The 13360-nt window shown below is 39.9% G+C and overlaps 1 protein-coding gene across 2 annotated transcripts; it reads right to left on the reverse strand.

Annotated features, from left to right (window-relative positions):
• Positions 1-26: 26 nt before the first annotated feature.
• On the reverse strand, positions 27-12710 carry tmem181 (transmembrane protein 181). 2 transcript variants are annotated; one of them, XM_076272414.1, is made up of 17 exons: positions 12565-12710; positions 11027-11130; positions 10782-10846; positions 10540-10630; positions 10246-10364; positions 8888-9016; positions 8652-8732; positions 8268-8367; positions 7929-8059; positions 7662-7753; positions 7494-7551; positions 7245-7347; positions 7081-7132; positions 6855-6937; positions 6536-6625; positions 6359-6425; positions 27-1943 (listed from the first exon to the last, which is right to left on the reverse strand). In XM_076272414.1, the coding sequence occupies exons 1-17, from the start codon at positions 12693-12695 to the stop codon at positions 1859-1861; spliced, it is 1581 nt and encodes a 526-aa protein (XP_076128529.1). In that variant the 5' UTR covers positions 12696-12710; the 3' UTR covers positions 27-1858. The 2 variants fall into 2 exon arrangements, with proteins under 2 accessions (XP_076128529.1, XP_076128528.1); XM_076272413.1 differs by lacking the exons at positions 27-1943; positions 6359-6425; positions 6536-6625; positions 12565-12710 and adding an exon at positions 11740-11838 and having other exon boundaries at positions 6708-6937.
• Positions 12711-13360: the final 650 nt, after the last annotated feature.

Below are 13360 nucleotides of genomic sequence, written 5' to 3' on the forward strand. Positions count from 1 at the left end.
TTAGAAAAAATAATTTGTTCACACTCCTCAGTACAAGCCTATTCAGGCAAGCTTTTTAATATTGAACTTTAATGACTACTTGACATCACAGAATTATATTTACAAGTGATTTTATTTTACAAACTGTAAGAAGAATAAGCCTTTCAGTTGGTGATTAGTATCCCTTATTTCCTTAAAGCCACCTAACTAGCAGCCTTCGTACCCATGGGGAAAATGGATAAACAGCCACACGAAGAATGTTTTTCGTTTTAACCAAGAACCTTACAGACAGATCAGAGGTCTAATACTGTGCAAAATTTAAAGGAAGGCACGTTCATTTTTTCCAAAATGTATTCATTTATATTTTCTACTTTATGATAACTAATGTATAGTGGTGTACTGGTTATCTTGGATACAGGGACAAATCCTGGTGGGCTCCAGCAACTGAGAACCATCGATACACAATCTATGAAGTTTTTCCCTATATACCTCAATGCAGGCTATCTGGCTGGTGTTAGCAGAGACAAGACAAGCCTGATTTCATTACCAGTACACCCCTGTTAATGTATATAGAGTGACAAAAAGTAAAATATTTGGTGGTTTACATGTCTTTAGATACATATTAACAGTGTTCATAAACGTCATCAAACAGGTCACTGTTAGTGATGAGGTCTGATGGTGTACTATATGAAAATAAAAAATACACAAAACATCACAAAGTCAGAAATGGGCAAACAGACCTTACAGCAGAATCAGGAGTTCCCACATACAGCCTGATATACACAAAAGGACAAAACATTCAAATCAAAAGTGCATACAAATCTGGAATGTGACATCACAAGCAAGAATTTAAAAAATAAATAAAATAATTCGGTCAACCCTTGAAGCACATTAGGCCCAGTTAGCGGCAGAGTGAGAATTGGAAGAATTCCTGGCCAGCCCGTAACGTTTTGAGGCCGGACTGATTACTGTGACTACTTAAAAAGGGCATGATATCTGTTGGTATAAATTAATTTTTCGCTGCGCCCTACAGCAGTTTGGTCTGTGATTGCAGACCCTCTCTCACTTCCTGGGCCTCTCCTCACAGCTCTGGTAGCCTAATAACGTGGTAAGAACAACGATGACCTGACATGCAGGTTGGGAGATGGGTACCGACTACTGAAGATTTGACATGTCTAAAGTAGCCCCACTCGGCCCAGTAGAACAGATAAGCCTGTTTTAAGTCATATATAAAAGGAATGAATTGGCAAAACGTACACAAACATTTACACCAAATTATAGATTTACAACGTTCTTCCTGGCAAAAAGCTAATTCAAATTTACATCCAGATATAACTAGATATTCTGGCATAACTGAAAACGAACTGAAAAAACACAAGACTTCTTCAAACCCTCTGATGTTTATCATGAGAGTAACTGACATAGATTGCTGGAAGTGTCTTTGGCACATATATACAGTATGGGGAGTCATCCTCTGGAGTTCATATGCATTACATTAGAAGCATGAGAGTTCAGAAAGGATCATTTAAATTGCCATCAACATTACCGATACTTTAGAACCCTTCAACCCATTGATTTATTTTAGTATAGTGTTGACGTTAGTTTTTAGCACTTCTGTTCCGTTAAAATGTAAAATCAAAACCGTAAGCATGATAGCAATAAATTGAAAATAAGTTTACATTCAGTCAATACCACAAGGAGGGAAAAACTCCTTAAGCATGTTGTTTTGTTTTCTTACATTCACACAAAACTTGTTTGTTTTCTTTGTTTAAAAATATATATTTATATATTATAATCTTTTCAAAGACTATATTTACACTGTATGGTTCTGCAGATGTGCAGTCAGATAGTCAAAAATCATGAGAAACCACAGAATGGATCAGTCACTGTCACTTTCATCTTGGTACTTCGAAGTGGCTTTGATGGCACGACCATTTTGAAGTGGCATCTCTTCATAGTCGCTCCTTCAAAACAAATTTCAAAAAGTAAACACTCAGAAATGCACACAATGCAACACACAACTGAGACTGCATTAGGGGTGGGCGATATGGACAAAAAATATCTCGATATTTTTTGTGATTTTGACGATAACGATAATTAGGCGATATCCTTTAAAAAATTGTTTTGTTAAAGTCTGAGTTACTTTACAGCTCATTATTTATTAATAGAATCATTACAATAATAACCAATAACCTAACCTGTGACTTCATAGGCGGAGTTTGACATTCGAGCCAGGGGGGGGCAGACAAAAAATAAATAAATAAATAAATGTAGCAGCTGAGACTTGGGGAACACAGCATGAGCACATATGGAGAAAACAAATATGCTAAATAATGATATATATAATTACACTGTAACAATTTAACAATTCGTCCTCATGAAATCCAATGCAGCACGGTTGTCTTGAAACGCAATAGACAGGGGTGTCGCCTAGCAGTTGAAAACATTCGGGGCTTAGCCCATAGAGTTGCTGCTCACTTTTGATAAATTAATCCACCGCCTCTAGCCTCATTTGCCCCACATTGATTGAATATTTTGTACAATCATATTTTGTCAATTAAAGAATGTAATGACCTGTTGCCATCTTGACACTTCTGTTTGCTATTAAAAACGAACTATATAGCCTAGTGTAACGGATGCCAGCTAGCTTAGCTGTGCTTGTGGAACGTTGGTAAACCTCCGACGCCTCAAGAATGCTGCTGGCATGCGAGCCACCTAGCAGAGTGGAGTTTGAAATAACAAGATGCATCGGTTCATGCATGCTTAGCTTAAGGAGAACGAGTCATTGAAAACTCAAATTCGATTCTACAAAGGCAAAGTAAGTAAACTGTAGGCTATTGAGTGCAGGGCAGACTTAAATCATAGCGAGAACTCCAAGAATCAAAGGAAGTGTTCACCTACAGTCTGATGCCTCTGCAAAAGCAGAAACGAAGCGCAATCACAGCATTACGTTAAGACATGTTAAGAAAAAAAATATTCATATTTTGCTGTAATCCAATGACACGAAAGAAAGTAATCCACATCGATCAGTAGGCATAGATGCACTAAAAAAAGTAATCTAGCCAGGCCTACGCGCGTCACATTCACCAGCCAGTTCCAAACAGGTGAACAAGGCTTTGCCACTTTGCTGTTTAAACAAAGTGGAATAAAAAGTCCAAATCTACACACAACGCAAAATCAATTAGTAAGCTGACAGGACATTTATATACATGGCATTTAGGCAACCTTTATTGCAACGTTGGCACGGCAAGATGTCCATACTAGTGCAACAGTAATTTTCACGTTTTTTGCGTCCTTCGTCAGGTTGGCCGTAATGTCACTTTTCAATGTAAAGGATCGCAAGAGAAGAAAACCTGGCTGCTCCCGTTCTCTATTGTTGTTTTGTGTTATTTAAATTATTTTAAAAATATCTGGTCATGCCAGACGTATTTCACTAATTTTTGAAACAATGCAATTACCCGTTTCCACCAGGGGGGGCAGTGCTCCCCCTGCCCCCCCACTAACTCCGCGTATGTGTGACTTTTTAACCAAATCAACCAATGCATTGTCACTCTGACACATTTCCAATAGACCTCTCCGGAGACCTCCCGTCTCCGTAACTTCCGTATCCATCCAACTTCCTGGCGTCGATTGTCTATGGGAAATAACATGGCGTTTCGAAATATCATACCGGTAAAACATCTGTAGGTAGTGAAGTAGAAAAAGCTGGTGGGCAGATTGGCCTACACACTTCTGCCATCTAGTAGGCCAATCTGCCCACCAGCTTTTTCTACTTTGTCACCTACAGAGTTTGACAGGTACAATCTTTCAAAACGCCATGTTATTTCCCATAGACATTTGACGACCGAACGTTGGATGGATACAGAAGTTAGGAGGCGGAACTTATTCTGGAGAGGTCTATTTTGCCCCCGCTTGTGTGTGTGGCAATGACATGGTCTCAGCTACATTAGAGAAGATGAATAGTTTCCCAAGAGAAAGTCTGAAGCTGAAGTTCCTTTCAAACCTTTACATAGGATTCACTGTAAAACTAAGCAGACCAACAGAGTACATCTCAGTTATTTCCTTCTGTTTTGTTTAAGAGCAATCATGTAGGCTAGCATTCCAAGTTACAGAATAGAAACTAATGCGTTAGCTTATGGCTAATGTATATGAGAAATCCCATAGAGATGCTAACGGTTAGCATAATCGGTAAACGTAGCTATTTAGAGCGAACTTCAGTCCATTTACAAAAGAGTTACATGAGAATAGTTATTTGTTTACAACTGACGATTAAAATACTCAAAGGCTAATGTTTTCTCTACATATAATACCGTGTAGGAAAAAACGTGACTGTCTCATCAATGCTACTTGAACAGAAGTAGCCGCATAAAATCCCAAGTAGGCTACTCTTGCTGCACAAAATAAACATTAGGCGTGCGTGGGACAACGTTGTGACCCACCATAGATATATACACTAGATGTCGCCTTCTGCTTCTCAGCATGCGTCAACACCGCCGCCATCTTGGTACAGGGATCTGAATCGCTAAATTAGTTCTCCTGTATTGTCAGCGTTACCTATTTAGCGACGTTTGGCCATCCCCAGCGATAGAAAACCTTTTTAGCGATTAGCGACAAATTTGGGAACTTCTCACAACGATGGCAGATCGGCTTCTTTGTTGTTGAAACGTAAGAAAATCACCTTTCTCATGGCTTTGTCATTTATGAATTCAGCTACATCTTGTTTGCCCATGACACTGACCCATGATTATAAAAGTAACGACTGGCGTAGCCTATGTAGTAGCAGAGGTAAATGTTCTACAGATCTACAGCAACTTCTGGTGAGATTACAACTTACATGAGTAAACGAGACGAGGGGTATGTGGCCTCAACCAGAGCCTGTCTACGAAAAGCCTGTTTACTTTCATTGTATCGAACCTGGTTGCAGTTTACTCATTGTTCCTCTAGGGGCCGCCGCTAGCTAGTGCAGAATGAATGGGACTCTATGGGGCTAGACGGGTAAAATGTATCTTTATTATCGTCTTAAGCCTAGTTTACTCTAGACTCAACCATAAATACATGCCTGTCAGTTGGAACAACCCAAAAAACTAGATGATTGCTTGAGATTTTGACGATTTATGGTGATTTTATTTTCGCTAGATCTTTGCCCAGATTGAAACTAATGCATTATAGAGGAGTGGATCACTGAAGCAAGATGGCGTCTCGATTGACGCATTCGTTCCAATCATAGATATATACACTAGATGTCGCCTTGACTACTGCTGTTCATTGGAACGAATGCGTCAATCGAGACGCCATCTTGCTTCAGTGATCCACTCCTCTATAATGCATTAGCGTCAATCTGGGCAAAGATCTAGCGAAAATAAAATCACCATAAATCGTCAAAATCTCAAGCAATTATCTAATTTTTTGGGTTGTTCCAACTGACAGGCATGTATTTATGGTTGAGTCTACAGAAAACTAAGCTTAAGACGATAATAAAGATACATTTTACCCGTCTAGCCCCATAGACTCCCATTCATTCTGCACTAGCTAGCGGCGGCCCCTAGAGGAACAATGAGTAAACTGCAACCAGGTTCGATACAATGAAAGTAAACAGGCTCTTCGTAGACAGGCTCTGGTTGAGGCCACATACCCCTCGTCTCGTTTACTCATGTAAATTGTAATCTCACCAGAAGTTGCTGTAGATCTGTAGAACATTTACCTCTGCTACTACATAGGCTACGCCAGTCGTTACTTTTATAATCATGGGTCAGTGCCATGGGCAAACGAGATGTAGCTGAATTCATAAATGACAAAGCCATGAGAAAGGTGATTTTCTTACGTTTCAACAACAAAGAAGCCGATCTGCCATCATTGTGAGAAGTTCCCAAATTTGTCGCTAATCGCTAAAAAGGTTTTCTATCGCTGGGGATGGCCAAACGTCGCTAAATAGGTAACGCTGACAATACAGGAGAACTAGTTTAGCGATTCAGATCCCTGTACAAAGATGGCGGCGGTGTTGACGCATGCTGAGAAGCAGAAGGCGACATCTAGTGTATATATCTATGCGTTCCAATGAACAGCAGTAGTCAAGGCGACATCTAATGTATATATCTATGGTGACCCACTAGTGATCACGTGACACTTGCTCTGCTGCAGCCAGGGGCTTCTCCCGCATACACCTCCTGGGAATGTAGGAGTCTTCAATGCGTGATTGAGTGTTTTTCCCCATAAGTAATTTAAATACTCGATAATGTCAATTTGCACATTGTTAAAACAACAATCACGATATTATCGCAGACGATATATATCGCCCACCCCTAGACTGCATCTTTAGCGTGTACATTATTAGAACTACATTATGTATTCTTATTCAAATGTTGAAATTGTGAGAACCTACCCATAAATGACCTCATCTTCAGAGTCATTCAACATGGAGAATGCAGGGTTATCCTTCAGCTGGGAGTCTGGAAGTACAACGAACAATTGAACAAAACACACCCTCCAAAGAAAGCAGTCAGATGGCTGAAATATGAATTACATGCAACCATATGTTTTTCAGTGAACCAGTACTTACCATACATAGCATTCTTGGATGGAGAGTACACAAAGGCTAATGTGTACAAATAAAAGTTGAGTAATCCGTAGAAGGATAAAAACTCAGCAGGTGCAGGACGTGTTAAGGAACACAATGTAGAGGTCAATAGAGAGAATTTCATAAGCTGGCTATAGCAAGATTCAGAGTAAGAAATGTATGGCAATAGAGGTAATGAGAACCTTAACACTTTTTAACGCTGATGTGGTTTAAGATCAAGTTTTCCCAACCAACATATTTTGACAGGAAAATGTCTTCGGTGTTGTGAGGGATGCATACAGCAGAAATAAAAAAAGGATATAGTTCTGGTAATGGGTGGACAGCTCAGCCACAAAGTTGTCTTGCAGAGCTTTGGCTCCAAACCTCAGGTAGAGGATAGCCATGCTGGTGGAGAGAACAAGGACTGTTAGATACCAACTAGCCCAAACTACCATTAGTTCTGTTCTTACCAGGAGAAAACGGTTTGACTAAGTAGATAGTTACAAACAGGGAGAAGAGAAGAACAAAAGCAAACAACAGGAGCGTACCTAATCATCAGCACAACAAACGTCAGGGCAGTCAGGAACTTCAGACGAAGATCTGTGAAAATAAAGATGAGCCATTAAATGTGCGTTTGTATGTGTGTGTTGACAGAATATATATATTATATATATATATATATATATATATTTATAGTCTCTCTGGTAATTACCTGAGTAAGGCATGTGCTTCAGCTCTGAGCACGCCCTGACCACCAGAAACACAAGGTAGAGAACATAAAGGACCACGACCAACAGGAAGAAAATCTTCATACCCTGTAAGTAAATGTATAGAAATTATAAAGTCAATGTAGTGGACACAAATTTTCTATGTGGCTAATGCCCAGAAATAAACACAAAAACACATCAAAAGGTCAGAGAAAGGCAAAGCACTAAGTATCCATTCAGCCGGTCTGCTTTACCTGGAAGTTGTCGATATCTACTTTGTATTGGTATGTGGGATCCTGCAGTTCATTCACCCTGTAAAACAGAAGCATCTCGATTTCATATTTTCCTTCATTTGGGCAATCACTTCTGATAGCTCCAACCAAAAATACACACAGCACAAGGCTTAATTTTAACAGACTTACGTTTGCCAGATACCCAGTGTTACAGCTGACAGCCAGATTAGCCCAACAATGAGCATTTTGGGCAGGTAAAATGTCAGGCACTTTCTCTCACCCTACAAAACATTAATTTAAAAAATAAGATGAACATAAAGAAAGCAGGGCAAATGTACTGGTCACTATTATGGGTAGCTGTTGTAAAATGTCTAGAGATAGGGTTTAGGTCAGGTCATCTGGTGGCGTGCTGAATAAATACTACGAGGATAGGGGGCGATCAGGTAGAATACCCACCTGGACACGTATGCCATGATAGACACAGAGCCAGAAGAGCAGCAGGGCACAGAGGAATAGGGCCTGGAAAAAGGCATCCAGGGTCCCAGGGAACCAGCTGTTCACCAGGAACGATAATGGGAAGAAGGGATCTGACCTCAGCAAAAACGGGAAAACAACAGATACAAGCAGGGGAGCATGGGAATAACACCGGGAGAGAGTGACAAAGAGGGGAAAAAATAGGCGTTTCATTAGTATGGCTAGTGACAGACACTGTTTAAATATGCTGTAATAACATTTTGAAAGAGATAAAATGAGCTGCTACACGGATTTAATTAAATGCGTGAGATTCCGACTCACCATTATAAAGCAATAACAACGGCAACAGAATGGACATCCACTTCTGCTCAATTCCCCAATCCCTCATGGAGAACTTCCTCAAAGAGTGGGCAAACATGCACTGTGGAACCAAGAGTCCAAAACAAGAGCTTCTTTTAGAATGATAGTTCAACAGTTCTTGAATCTTAAATTTCCCCTTGGGGATCAATAATCATTCAATCTATCTATCTATCTATCAGTGTGACTTTGTATATCCACACAAATAACACTGAGAGTATGACTTCCAGAAAGTTCTGTAGTGGTATAGACATTGAAACCAAGTAATAAACACAAACTACATATTATCTCTGCTCTATCAATATGATGGGTTAACAAATTTGAAATTGTTATGTCCTGTAACCTTACCGTTACCATGAAGGTCAAAACGACAAACACAAATCGAAACCAGATTTCCCCTTGTGAAAAGGAAGGGTTGTACCTCTTCCACTGTGAGAGAGACACACACAAAACACACAGAATTTAACTAGAAGCAACTGATTTAAAATAAATAAAAAAAAACAGCATCAGCCAAGGCAACTGAGAAGCAACACAGAAGATCATCAAGAGTATAATGGGTTCTTATGAGCAGACTCGGGTCTTACCATAAATGTGACATTTCGGATACCATACGTGAGGTTCTCCAGGCCTTTCAGAGCCACGTTCACCTGGTACTGGGTGTAATTCAGGTAGCCCAGGTGCATTACTATGATCTCATCACAACCTCTCTGTGGCTAGAAAAGGCAAGTAAGGGAGCATTAGTGAGTTACTGGATTCTGGCACACAGAAGCTTCATGTGGGCTTGAAGGCATTTTAAGTCACATTACTTAATTATTTACCACTAAATCACGGGGTATACTGGGCAAAACTGGGCAAATTCCTCAGGAAACATCACAAAATATGAATCACTGACTGCTAAATCATACATCAAAAAGGGTTTTGCTTCCATAACTAATAATTCTGGGATGATGAGTGTTATGCTGTCACTGCAAGTACTTTGCTCAGGGCAAATGTTTGCCTTCCTTTTCTTAGCTTGTAACCTAAGGATGCAGCAAACACTTTTCCCTAGAGTTGAAGTTAAAAACGCAACTCCTACGTAATTTATATGTAGCTGTCTACTAGAGGTAGACTATATAGGCCACCGTGTGTGTGTGTGTGTGTGTGTGATGGAGAGTGTGTGTGTGTGTGTGTGTGTGTGTGTGTGTGTGTGTGTGTGTGTGTGTGTGTGTGTGTGAGTGAGTGCATGAGAAATAGTGTGCGTGTCGAAGGACCTGTGTCCCTGTTCCAAACGAATGCACAGATGCAAATTCAACTTTTCACACTCTACATTCTCAAGACTTTCCAAGTCCAGATTATACTCAAATCACTCAACATACTCAAACAAACTCTAGACAAAAATTCAACAGGGAATAAAGCACATCTTCTACTTTCCATTCACCCTCAACAAGGTTAGCAGAACCAATGCAAATGTAGATGGACAAACTGGACACATTTCTCAAATTCCACTCAAAGCTCTCTATACAAAGGTTGAAGTTTTGAGAGTCACCAAGCATATTCCTGCTTAACAAAAGCATGCCTCATATTAGGGCTGAAAAATGTGGGGAATAAATCTAATTGTGAAAATTTCCTCAACAGGTATTGCGATTGCCATTTGATTTTGCGATAGAATTTTTGAAAGTCAAGCTTCAGTTCAGTGTTCTACAATCACAATAGTTTGGCCACTTGGCATGCCTAGTGCATGAGGAGCACAGCAATCCTGATTGGTGAGCATCACTGTCTGTCACACAAGGAGGATGACATGAACATAAAAATCATAAATGTGACCAGATTAACCATTGGGACAGAGTTGCAAGCTGTATGATTAATTACCACTTACATTAAAAACAGATTAGCTAATTGCATGAGTTTGCAATTTGATTAAAAGCCCTACATTAGTCATACATCCTATAATAGTCACACTCACAGCACAGTGCAGCATGCGTAACCTCTGGTGCACGTCATCAGTGATATGCATCACGCTGGCATCCTGCATGACTCCTTTTAACAGCACATTGATCTGGAAAGGCTGTTTAAAGTCTGCCACTACAACAAAAAACAAAATAATAATAATAATAATAATAATACACAGAAAGGTCAACAGAGGAGCCATCATCAGACTGAAAGAAAATGTATTTTTTATTATACAGCACTTCTGCACATAACATAATCATATACCAAATTCATTAACAATCAAATGGGGGGGGGGGGGGGGGCTCACCGTCACCCTGGGACACTTGGATGGAACAGGTTAGCCATAACTGTTGGTTGTATGTGGAGAGTGGTGGGGAATATAAACTAAACGGCCCAGTCTAAAAGAAGAGACATTAGAATGTTAAGTAGTAATTTTCCCCGTCCACTACTACAGGCCAAATCACACAGACACACACTCATCACTCATTCCGTGCCCAATGACAATACAGTCACCCTTAAGTACAGATTTGAAATATAAGAGTGTTTCACCTTTGAACCGTTTGTCGCTGCATTGGTAAAAACAGGGTATTTTGTCTCTTCTATGATTCTTGGGCCTACAAGGGGTTGATGAAGGCAAACAAATATACCATTAACTTGACTATCTAATACACTGGCTCTGAACCACATTGTATAAACTTATATTATATATTACCAACTACTTTACACTTAAAATGCCATACATTCATCTTTCTTCCGGGTAGCACGATGTGTTATTAACATCCGACAACACCTACCTGCTATTCCTATGAAGACTGTGAGTCCAAAGCATATCAAGAAAAACACGAAAACCAACACGAAATGTCTCTTGGAGAGTGTGTATAGCCGCATGGGGGCGAGCCTAAAACAGGAGAGAGACGGAGAAATACAGTCAGTGAGGCAACCGTGCATTGGATCATTTGGAAAACACGCACACCCTGACAAACTCAAGAAAATAATAAGACAACCCACATAATCTAAACATGGTTTTAATGATGCGTTGGCTTTACTGATACCGTTACCATCCAGAAATATGAGGTGATGTGAGTTGCATCGCTGAAACACGAAACAACTTGCAATGTTTTTTGTGTTTGCGTTAGCTTCGCTAAATTAGCTGCTAACCAGCTGTTCCATTTCTTGTTAATGCATCCTGTAGGCTAACGTTACCGCAAACTGTATAACTTTGAGACTAGCTAGCTAACGTTAACAGCCAGCGCCTCGATGAGAAATATAAACGACAAGCATCACTAAACTACTGGCAGTGTTTTACATAATAGCAGTAACATTAACGTTAGGAAATTAACAAGAACAATACTTTTCAAGCTTTCCTTTCGACACTGATTACACACGGAGCAGGCAGGTTTTCTTTAGCACAACGTTAGCACATCTGTAAGTTAACAGCTGTGCCGTTATAGGCCTTAAATGTTTAGCAAGACAAGGCCCCGAGTAAGAATAAATACTTTTTACTTACATATCCATTTGGTAAACTTCGCCGGCAGGGCGAAATGTTTTTTTTTCGACAGCTGCAAATCACTTCTAGACACATCCGTATACATCAGACTATGCGACAAAATAAGCGATAACTACGTCATTATTCTGGTCTGAGACCAAGTCACGTGATATTCGCAAAGGGAGGAGAAGAACCCTGGGTGCGTTCATAGGCCTACATCATTGGATTATAAACTATTTAACGGTGAATTAAAAAAAAAAACGATGAATTAACGGTAAAACTAAAAAGAAGTGGCCATGTGAAGTTGATAGCACGACGTGACTATGTTAATCAGACTGAACAGTTCAATAACGCGCAATCTGTAGGTTAGGCCTACTGTCTAACTGAAAAAGCACTGAAAATGTCAAACTCGAGCCATGAACCATTACAAACCTGTCGAGTTACGAGTTTTCAAAGGTGCACAAGTACATAATACGTTCACAAAAATGTAGACCATCTGCCTAGGTTGCTAAGAAGTAGAAGATAATGAGAACACTTGTAGCAGTGGTAAGGGAAATGCAAACATTTTCACCTGGACCTAGTCAGCCAACAGGCTACGTAACCTAACCCAGACCTAACTACGGTCTAGGCTATATGTAATTTCACGAAATAACTGTGCCGCCATGTTCACCACATCACCATGGTTGCTGAAGATTACATTTTGCTAACATAACAGGCCTATTTATTCGAGAAAAGACAAGCCGAACAGTAGGCCTACATGGACAATTCCGGTCTTTTGATGGTTTAATGTATATCTCGATTCACTGAGAGATCATTAAAATACTCCATCACCCGTATATGACCTACCTGTAAAACCGATCGTCTCTGTACGGAGTTATGTCTTCCATTAGTTCATTATAGGCCTCCTGTATCTTCTTGCAGAAATATTTGAAGTCGCTGTAAAGCGGATTCTCAAAGTTGGTGTAGTCGGTGTCCATGACTATCCATAAATGGTGACAAGTGAAACACAAGCCTTCCTCTATTTCGCAGCGAGTCTAGTTAACTGATACATCAGTCTTCATGCGTAAGGTTTGCATGGAAGCAATCCGTAACGACAGGGAACTGGATGCGAGTGCCACGTGATTTCAGCACCTTGGATAGAGACGACCGCTATTTGTACACAGCTGATATCGTCATTAATTTCATACACTGAGTAGGCTACCGTAAATTCGTGTCAGTCTAAAAAAGCTTCAATTAAGATACGATAGCCTACTATGCCCACACTTAGGAATATATTCAGGCTACTGTCCCCGCAGTTTAGGACATTTACATCACACGCTGCCTCAGGAACACAAGTCGCAACATGACAGACAGCCAGACTAGCCACACTGCACTGGCACGTCTCTTCTTGCTACCATCTGGTAAATGGCTCGGGGCTATCCCCACATTCACCATGACTTTCAGGGACAGCTTCTATTCCCATACCAGAGTTTAATTCACAACACATTCATTAACATGCACCTCTTACTGCCGTTTCTGTTACATGTATCCATTTATATTGCATTGTATTGTTATCTATTGCTATTGCATGGTTAATATAATGAATAATTAGATTAGTTATTATTAGTTAATTAATAAAAATAATAAGAATTAGAATATACAC

Source organism: Alosa pseudoharengus, unplaced genomic scaffold (assembly GCF_046254945.1).
Source record: "Alosa pseudoharengus isolate Yale_2024_CS ecotype anadromous, Long Island Sound unplaced genomic scaffold, YU_APseudo_1.1 YU_APseudo_1.1_scf_7, whole genome shotgun sequence".
Lineage (NCBI taxonomy): Eukaryota > Metazoa > Chordata > Actinopteri > Clupeiformes > Clupeidae > Alosa > Alosa pseudoharengus.

Bases quoted from the DNA above. Each gene is read 5' to 3' on its own strand.
- tmem181 (XM_076272414.1), bottom strand. From the start codon at position 12,695: ATGGACACCGACTACACCAACTTTGAGAATCCGCTTTACAGCGACTTC. The intron at 10,631-10,781 runs GTGAAACACTCT...CTCTTCTTTTAG, and splicing joins CAGCGACAAACGGTTCAAAG to ACTGGGCCGTTTAGTTTATA. The intron at 7,754-7,928 runs GTGGGTATTCTA...AATGTTTTGTAG, and splicing joins ATCATGGCATACGTGTCCAG to GGTGAGAGAAAGTGCCTGAC.